This window comes from Montipora foliosa, chromosome 3 (assembly GCF_036669935.1).
Source record: "Montipora foliosa isolate CH-2021 chromosome 3, ASM3666993v2, whole genome shotgun sequence".
In the NCBI taxonomy this organism is placed as follows: domain Eukaryota; kingdom Metazoa; phylum Cnidaria; class Anthozoa; order Scleractinia; family Acroporidae; genus Montipora; species Montipora foliosa.
Genome location: NC_090871.1, coordinates 696,935 through 706,934, shown reverse-complemented (window position 1 = coordinate 706,934; position 10,000 = coordinate 696,935). Strand labels below are relative to the sequence as shown.

At 39.1% G+C, this 10,000-nt stretch overlaps 1 protein-coding gene across 1 annotated transcript in view; it reads left to right on the top strand.

Annotated features, from left to right (window-relative positions):
• Positions 1-10,000, top strand: part of LOC137994366 (olfactomedin-like protein 2A) — an 18,753-nt gene that overhangs the window by 7,616 nt on the left and 1,137 nt on the right. Inside the window, exons 4-6 of the mRNA XM_068839942.1 lie at positions 1,267-1,339; positions 3,278-3,545; positions 4,336-4,583. Coding sequence (XP_068696043.1) covers positions 1,267-1,339; positions 3,278-3,545; positions 4,336-4,583 — 589 coding nt within the window. The remainder of the gene's footprint in view (positions 1-1,266; positions 1,340-3,277; positions 3,546-4,335; positions 4,584-10,000) is intronic.

Here is a 10,000-nt window from a genome sequence, read left to right as displayed (position 1 = left end):
GTTTCAAATCGGCGCGTCACAATAGCAAACATCACAATAACATCCATCATGCTGATTAATTATTCGGAAAAATTTGGGAAAAATCGGAGGCATTTCCGATCGACACGAAACTTGGTCAGTAACGAGATATGGCAATAAGCCAATCCCTTGCCAGTTGTTATCGGAATCAGTTCTCTGATTTGCCTTCGAACGAGACCGAAATGGCGTCCATGCAGGAGGGTGAAAAACAGGGAACTTTAGTCGAAATCGCGGAAAAATTTACATAGAGAGCTTTTTAGAGCCAAGCGAAAACATCTGGATGGTTTTTATGGCAATTTTGAAGGGTATTCATGTGAAAAGGTTAGCGACTTAGTTGTTGTGTTATCATATTAGTATTCCACGTGGCGTGATCAAAACTTTGGTCGGAAACGGGTTTTCCACCCTCAAAATTGACTCCAAAACTTCAGTGACCTTTTGCGTAGAATAAGCTTTTAGAATGATGTTCTTGTTCTCTGAGAGGATACTTTGCAATTCGGAGAAATTTTTGTGAAACGAATATGTTTGACAACTCAATGTCCAAACTTGCCCGTAATCTGTTGACCTTTCGTCACATCGCTAAAAAAAAATCATAAAATATTCACGGATCGGTCGATTTCTCTGAAATTTGAAAAGATGATTGCTAACGAATGGGGAAAGAATCAGAAGTTTCATTTGAATGAAATTAAAACACCACAGGATTTCGTCCACAAGTAATTTAGATTGAAAAATCAACTCCACATAACTCAGTCTAGGAGTAAAAGGATTAAGATATTTTATGGGAACCGATACAGGAACCTAAGGTCCTAAGGCGACACACTATAATCTACGATTACTGCTAGTAATATTTAATGTATTTTATCCTCCCGTTTTATCCCACCATCTTCTACCTACTCTTTGATTGAACATGAGTCGTGATTTGAAGTTGCTTCAATGCCGCCAGAATGGTTTTTAGCTCGATGGCTTTAGTGTTGTTGTCGAAAAGCTCAAAAGTCTTCAGGAGACAAAGACACAAGAAAAGAATTGGACAAAAATGATGTGCATTTTATGGTATTTTCTTGGATCTATGGCTTTGATAAACCAATCGACTCAGCGCGTTGATGCTCGTGCGAAATTATATTTTAAGCCTTATATTAGTTACAGACTGCTGGGGCGTTTTTTCAAAACTTTAGAGGAAGAAATAACTACTCAATGAAGACAGGAAACGTAGTGTTGTTGGTCATTACTTTGTCCCGTTCTTTACTTTGTTAGATGCATAGGATGATTATTGCTGAGAGGAATGACTTGGACAAAGCAGGCAACAGTGTTAGCATTCTCCAGAGAGGTTTGCTTTGCCTTCTACACACACTTTCAGATTTTCTTTTGTTCCGTTGAGTTTTTTTGGTAAATTCAACATAGCATGTACTTTGCTCCATGCAAGGAACTACTTCCTTTTATAAAATGTTGTTAGTCACTTTTTACTGTTCAGAAAGTGAATAGGTTGTTGTTTGTTCATGATTTCGAATGATTGTCCTGATTTTAGATTTATTCAGAGGATCAAATGGCGTTATAAATTATAGGTGGCTTCTTGTTCTTGTTTGTAAAAAGCAAACTCGAATGATACAAAGGATCTTAAAATAATACAGACTGGATCGAGCAACCTATTGTTTTCACCCGCAAAAACGTGAAGCGCGCTCCGCCATCTTGCTGGGGCCACTTTTGGGCTAAATTAACGCTAAAGAGCATATCGAGAGCAGCGTTTTGGATAAAAAAACAATTTAATTACACGAAAATACTTTGAAAGTGGTTTTTACAACATTTGCGGCCACATTGCTTTCCTCTCCTTTTAAACTCTTACTTTGAGTCTCAATGTGTTGCCCACAAGATGATCGCCGAGATTTTATTGTGCCTCACTTCAAACAATAGAATGTCGCTCCCGTCTTTTTTAAGACCAGTGAGAGGGTCCTCAATAGAGTTCTTCAATCCCACCATCCCGACCAAAATTTTCCCTTTATCCCGAAATCGCGAACGTTTTTATCGGTCAATCCGGATACCGGTCTTGACGTCACACCATGATGTCCAAACCTCGTCGTCAATTACAACTACAGTTGATTTGGAATACGCTTTGTTAGTCTTTTCCACAAACCTTCATTATCCAATTGAACTTAATTGTAGCATTCGCAATCACTTAAAAACAGGAAACTGGCACTCCTTCAAAAACCACTGGAGAGCAAACGAATCTTGCCCTCGTTACACAATACCACCCAGCAGTGACGAACTTTTAACAAATCCTCATGAAAGAGTGGCATTTAATAGAGCGACAACCATTGCTCAAAGATTGATCTACAAAAACTGGCCCGTCGTGTTACAAAAATGGATGCAAGTTAATTAATCAATGGCCTGCAGTGGGAGAAGTGAGAGATGTCTGCGAGAGATGTCTGTTTTTAATGCGAATCAAATCTGCGTTTCTTATAGGTCGATTTCTTTTTTTTCAAAATTAAACTAGAAAATGGACAATAAGATTTCCAAGACTCTATATTGGTTTTGTTTCGTTGCTCGCGGTCATTTAACACCAACGATTTCAAACAAGCTCATCACGGTTTCGTTCCGGTAGTGTATGTGAGGAGGAATGCTCTCGAAATCTAAGAAACATGGACGTCATTGTATAAGTAATAATTACAAAAAAGAGACAAACTCAGTGACAAACATATAGTTACCCGGTGGCTTCTCGATCTGGTTCCACTAACAACGAAAATGTCTTTGGAGAAATGAGCTATTGTGACGTATATCATTACGTCAAATCTTGAATCTTCAGATTACAGTAATTGAATAATTAACAACGATGAAATGATATATGAAATGGATCATATATGAACTACGGATATGACCTCGCGATATGACCTCGCGAGGTAACGGGTTCAAACCCCGTTGAAGTCCTGAATTTTTCAGGCTTCTTTACGCAATTGCAAAAATTGCGTTCATAACTGCGAGGGTCATAGCTTCACTTGAATAATTAACGTTAGTTTCAAACGAAACAAGTTTCATTGTGGCAAAAGTCTCTTTCAAATATATTTCAGTGAGTAAACTTTTAAAACTTTGTTAGCGTTTTTGTGTATTTGTCATGGTTTTTTACAACTCGATTTATACCACAAGTAAATCGGTGTAAATGGCAACATTCATGAGTGAAAAAGACGTATCATCAAAGGCTGTTGAATTTCTGCTTGCTTTTATAGTCGAGCCATCGTTTAATTTAACGTTTTTTCCTTCTTTTACTTTCCTGAAGACAGTTGCACCAGCATCAAGTCGATCGGGAAACCTGTAACCCACAACGCAAGGTACGTTACTCAAGGAGCCTGGATGAAAGACCCGCTTGGAATCATGGGCGCTGAGAATTTATTTGTGATGGAAGGTTACTATAACCAAAGGTACCTTAAAGAGTATGAAAACATGGACAAGTTTAAAGCTGGTTTGGTGCGTAAAAAGTACACACTGCCTTATGACTGGGACGGAACAGGTACTGTGGTGTATGGACCATATCTCTACTACAACAGGTAGACAACTAGACTGGCCCATTGTACCTTTGCTTTATTTGTTTGTTTTTTTTTTTCGCTGTCCAGACTGAAACTAAGTTTTGGCTCTTATTCCAAGATTAAGTAAACCTGTCATCTTTAAAGTGTTGTTTTGTGTGCTAAAAAAACTAAAAAACACCATGACGTTTAATGATGGATCGACGAAAAATGATATTTTATACTCCTTTTTCATCCTCGCCTTCCTGCTTCGTTCTGGCTTTCCAGATAATAGTAGTGTGTCTGAGATGTGAGGGAGCGTGAGTGTTCAATCAATCGAACTGTAGAATCGTAGATCTTTTGATCTTTTCCTTACATTTTAGGAAAGAACAAAACAAAACACAACAAAAACAAAAACAAAGATGAACGGGGAAAGTTTCCTGGTCATTTTCAAGTTGAAGCGCAGCATTTAGACCACATCAAATACATGCCCATGACCACCAGCTTAAAAAACCCTCTGAAATTGTTATTTTAATTATATAAACACTAATGAAATACCAAGTGAGCTTTCGCGCGAAAACATGATATCTTCACACGTGAAAAGATCACTGTTGCTATGGTTACATATGAAAATCGCGCCTTTCGATGCCTTTCGTGAAATGATTTAGTATTTCATTGGTGTTTATATAATAAATAGAATATAACATGGCCGCGCGGAGATACGAAATTTCTCTTCGAGTGTTGAAAAATAATTATTTCACGAGTGAGCGCATATTTTTCAAGGGTGATTTTAATTGAATCGGAGTCCGCCTTTTACTTTCCTTTAATGTTCCAGAGAAAGTTCCAACCAAATTGTGAAGTACAACCTGCGATCAGAGGGAATAGAGGCTTACATAGGGGTGAATTATTGCTCACCGAGAAGTAACCAGTACCAGTGGGGTGGATACAGTGGAATGGACCTGGCAGTAGATGAGCAGGGTTTGTGGGTGTTATGTGGAACTACCAACAACGATAAAAGACTCACCGCCGGTAAAATCGATGTGGAGACAAACAACATTGCCCGTAATTTTTACCTAAGCACAGGTGAACACGTCTTTTTAATGAGGCAACAATTAATCCAATGTTGTAGCCTGCGTAGCACTAGGCGGTTTGGCCAATTGCGGACCTTTTTTCCACCGGGACTGACTTCCTAGCGATCGGTTTAATGTAACGGAAGCGGAAAAACTGGAACAATTAAGTAAAAACGAGAAAGCTAAGGGGAAAGGGAAGAGGAGAAGGAGCAAGAAACCGCCTGAAATCAATCCCACAAGATCGAAACCTTATTTGCCAGTAAACGAGAAGTATAGGTTAGAGACAAAATAAGCGGCTGCTTACCCTGGCCGCGGCTTTCATGAGGCGTGAACATTCCGTTTAAATGGTAGAAAATCGAATTTCACGGCTTACTCCATCCGCAGCTAGCTCGAGCCGAGGCTTATCTTGACCTAGGGGTTTTGGGCTGTGCTTATCTTGGCTGCGGCTTACCTTGGACGTGAAAGTGTTCGTACAAATGTACTCAAGCGTTGTCTGCGGCTTGCTCAAGCCGTGAATGGCTCCTGCGCATGCGCATGTTTTGTTATTATAGCCCAGACTTCCTTTTTGCTCACGTACACTCGCGTGAGAAAAGTGGCGTGCGCGAGTAATTAACGAATTACCCCAAAACGAGGCATCAAAATAAATTACGTCGTCATTGGACCCCGAACCCTTTATACGAGCATTCCTCGTCTTACGTAAGCCGCACTCGTATAAATGACCCAGTTCGCGTCTTATGTAATCCGTGGCTTATGTAAGCCACGTGGATTATTTTTCAGAATATTCTTTTGAATTTTCAGCTCAAGAACGAGGCATCAAGGGCTAATTTGAATAAAAACAAAAGAATATTTAAATGACGGCCATTTTGGAATAAGGTCTATAGAAAGTCGATAATTTTGCTAGCATCTTGCCAAAAATCATCGCATTTACACGCTTCTGCAACCTTAAAATCCTACTCGATTTTCAAGCTTCGATCAGGTTTTTGTTATTACGTGGAATGTCGAAGGCATAGCACGTCTTAAAACCGGTCTGGTTTCTTTTTCTTGGTAGTCACAAATGTGCATACCCCAAGGATATTGAATTAATCTCCGATAGGGTGCATTTACATTTATTCCCTCCAGTAAGTCCAAACTTCCCTATCCCGAGGAGAACTCATATTCTTTCCCAACCTTCACAATTATTTGCGAGCGCGTTAGACCACTCGGCCACCGTAACACACTTCCGTTAATCTTAATGAAAGCAAAGATTTAGTGTGGAATCTTTCTGCCCGCCATAATTGATTCAGTATTAAACTATTCGATTAAGTGGACAGATGCTTTTTCTTTGAGAATGGCAAGCTTTAAAGGTAAGGATGATGTTCTACGTTATTTCTAGATCTTGCCTCGTACTTGTGTGTACCACTGTGAACACTATTTTGCATACAACGAATACTTCATTAGAAGTATTTTGCATAGAACGAATACTCCAATATTTCTTGGGAACCAGTTGGTTTGCCGTTTGGACGTAGAAAGAATTTCAACGGCCAAACAAGATAAAAAATGAAATCAAGTTTAAAAAACCGAATTAGCTATCGTTGTCACGGGGACTTGCAGCGGTCCCCCATCCAAGTACTAACCTCATTCGGAGGAGATTAACTTTAGCTGACAGGTGGACTAGCATCAACGATTGTGATCTTTGTGTTAAATTGTCGAACTTTATAACACTTGAAAGAAAAAAAAGGAAACTAACAAAAACCCGGTGTCTTGCCGTAATTTTGTCTCAGGTGCATCCTTTGTTTCGTGAGTTGTCAGTATTAAACACGCAAGGTAACTTGATCACAGGCGGGCGCTAAAATCGATGTCACTTTCGATTTTGCGATTTTACTTGTACGGCCAAAAGTACGATAAAAAAATTGAACTCTGATTGAACGTAACAAAAATCTCCCGAAATGTTTTTTTCTTGATCGACACTTCCTAGAAGTTCCTTCTGCTCTCCTTAAAAACTACATATTAATATTTATATACTTTTGCGTCAATATTTGTTTTGCATAAAGCAGGCTAGCAAAATCAGTACCTTGCTTAGTTCGCATTTTTGAGCGTTAAAATAGAATTTTTGGTCGTATGTTCCTGACCGTAAGTCGCATATTTTGACGTTCCCCATCCAGATACTAACCCCGATGGACCGGGTTAACTTTAGAAACATCGGTCTTGGAAAGCTGTCAGCAGCTCAGAGTGCACGCTTAAGCTTGTAGTGAAAAATAAGTTGTAAATGATCAACATGTCAGCCTTGAAGGCAGCTCGAGTGTAGAATCATGACGAACTTTTGTAGTTTCTGAGAACTATTTACTACTTGTAGCTTTTGTTGAGTTTTGAATCATGATAAAGAGAGTTTTGGCGATCTCAACCCGGACTGGACTACTGGATTTAATCTTTTTCCTTAACGAGTTATTGTGGTACGTTTGGTACCAAGTTACTCTAATACTGAAGTCAAGATTATGGAATTGTAAAATTAGAAAGTTGGACTGGACTATAGAACACGCAATTACGGAATTTTTAGATTTTTGAGCATTGAGAGAGTAGAGTACAGATGTTGTCTTCTTTTCTTCGCCACGGCAGATTTAAACAGTTTGCAAGGAACTAAACCAGGATTACGGAACCGGACTTCTAATGCAGGGCCCGGTTGTTCGAAAGCCGATTATGTTTTCAACTTTTTGGTGACAGTTTCCTTTGCTTATTTTTGTTTTTCAAGATTGAATATCAGCCTTGAACAGCATTTGCGAGTAGAGAATAAAACTCGTTTTAAAACTTGGCTTTTGAACAACTGGCCCAGGATGATAAGTTGTTGAACTGTGATTTGTAATAAGTTTTTCGGATGATTTAAGGCTGATCATGTAATTTTTGGATGAATGGAGTTAAGGAAGCTGGTAAAACTGCAGGATTTGAATAAAGTCTCCTCCAAAAAATAAATAAATAAAAAATCCCGTATCCTGATAACCTGCTAATAGGGCTTCGTTGTTTGCATTTGCAAATTTAGTAACATTAATAACGAATTTTTACAACAAACAACTTTAATTTATATAACAGATTTATCTTTCTGGTAATCTCTCGCCATTTCCCGAAGTTTACCTGTACTTGAAGTTGACTGTAACTGGACAATTTGTCTTAACTGTTTGCGCATTCCACGGATACGCCCATGTAGGCGTCTTGTTGTCAAATAATCCGGACACCGCACATGCATCATTGGAATTTGATAACCGTCATCAAAATCAAATTAACCAATCAAAAATCATAGATTTCCCCCAAGAGAGACAAAATTATTAATCTGTGCTTTTTGATTGGTTAATTTGATTTGATCAAATTCAATGGTGCATGACTTCTGTCCACGTCATCTAGCAATAACAAAAACCTGAGCGAAGCTTCAAAATCGAGTAGGATTTAGAGGTTGCAGAGCCGTGTAAATGCGATGATTTTAGGCACAATGCTAGCAAAATTATCGACTTTTTATGTACCCAAGGCTGGGAGGCGAACGACCTTTGGAAGTGGGAGAAATTCGGCTAAATTCTGGAGGCATTCGGCCGTGAGCGGTCTTGGAAGTTGCACGCCTTGTCTATTTATATCGTATGTGGCGACGCGTGGGATCTGAAGAGGGAATCGAAGCGTCCCAAAAACGCATCAAATCACTCAGGACAACGCAGAAAATAGTAGTTGAGTGAACTTTATTTATCTGGCTGTCCATAAAATGAATTTTCGAGAAGAAATATCGTGATTTGAAGTTTTTATGGAACATTTTCCAGATTTTCCTCCATCAGTTGAATCGGCCGTTACAACTGTCTCAAAATAACGTGACGTCACGCGCTCTCGCATCCTTAGGGTTGTCTGCCTGTGGTCCACTCGAGCTCATTCATTCCAATCGTGACAGTGTACGTGTACATAGCCAGCACTCATGAACCTTTAGGTCTTAATAAGGCAGATGAAATGTAATCCACCTTTTCCCTTATATTTCTTTACCGTTATACAATTTCAATTATCATTTCTTCTTTTTCTTCTTCTTCTTCTTCTTCTTCTTCTTCTTCTTCTTCTTCTTCTTCTTCTTCTTCTCCTCCTCCTCCTCCTCCTCCTCCTCCTCCTCCTCCTCCTCCTCCTCCTCATCATCATCATTATTATTATTATTATTATTATTATTATTATTATTATTATTATTATTATTATTATTGCACCGTATCCGTTAAGTCCGTTAAAATCCTTATCTTTAAGTCTGTATCACCATGCCACACGCCATATCACTATTCAAATTGTTACGTCTTTGTTAACCGTAGTCATTGCTTGTAAAACCCTGATGAAGAAAGGCAGTGCCTTTCGAAATATTAATATATTCCTTCACCGTTATATCACCCCTGCTCATTTCAGCTTTTTATAATATTTAAATCGCCGGCAAGGTCCTTCACCAGGATCCGGTGCTTCTGTTTTGTTACGCTGGTCCTTGCTTACAAAGTTGTCCCTTATAGACACCTGAAAAATTCAGGTGGATTCAACGGGATTCGAACCAATGATCTCTGAGATCCCGGTGCAATGCTCTCCCAACTGAATTCTGAAACCACTCAGTTTTATCTTTCGTCTATCATGACTCCCACTTCAAATACACATTTCTTTCATGTTTATTTAGTTCGGTAAGGCCTAGTTTATACGTCGCTCTATCGCCGATTATAAGTCAGTCGAATTTAATTCAAGGTCCAGACCTACAATCAAGTCAATTCGACGGTAGTGCGACGTATATACTAGATCTAAGTTTCTCGAATCAAAGGTACGAAAAGCATTCCCACTAATGTTTACATAAGGCGCGCTATGATTGGTTGGTGGTTTACTTTGAACTCATCCTCGTCACGGATGATTGGAAATAGGCGAGGTTGATTGCAGACGGTTTCTTGCTCCTTCTCCCCGCCCCCTTTCCCTTTGTTTCCTTTTGTGACCTTATTCCAGTTTTCGCGCGGCTATTACATTGAACCGATCACTAGGTAGTCAAACCCGGTGGAAAAAGCGTCAAAAATTGACCAAACCGCGCGCCTGCTGCGCAGGCTGCCATGCTGTGACAGTGCGTCAAAGGTACGAATATATCATACAACTTAAGCATATATTATTATGGTCAACTATAACTATTAATAACTTCTTAATTATCAGTAATTACTTCTAAATTTCTAATATCCTAATTGATATAGGTATTACGTTTGAAAATATTTTATCTCATTGAATTTTATTAAACTTCTATTTGTAAGTAGCTTTGTATGTCTTCATTTATTGATACATTGAAATAATTATTACAGCAGGTGCACAGCGCTTGCTGCCAGTTTACCTGACCTGCTTTAAAAACGTCCCGGTAGTTCGCATGGTGAAGCGATCTGGCCAACGGAGCTCGTTTCCAACATCCCAACATTAAACAGGGAGCTCCCAGCGATCTTA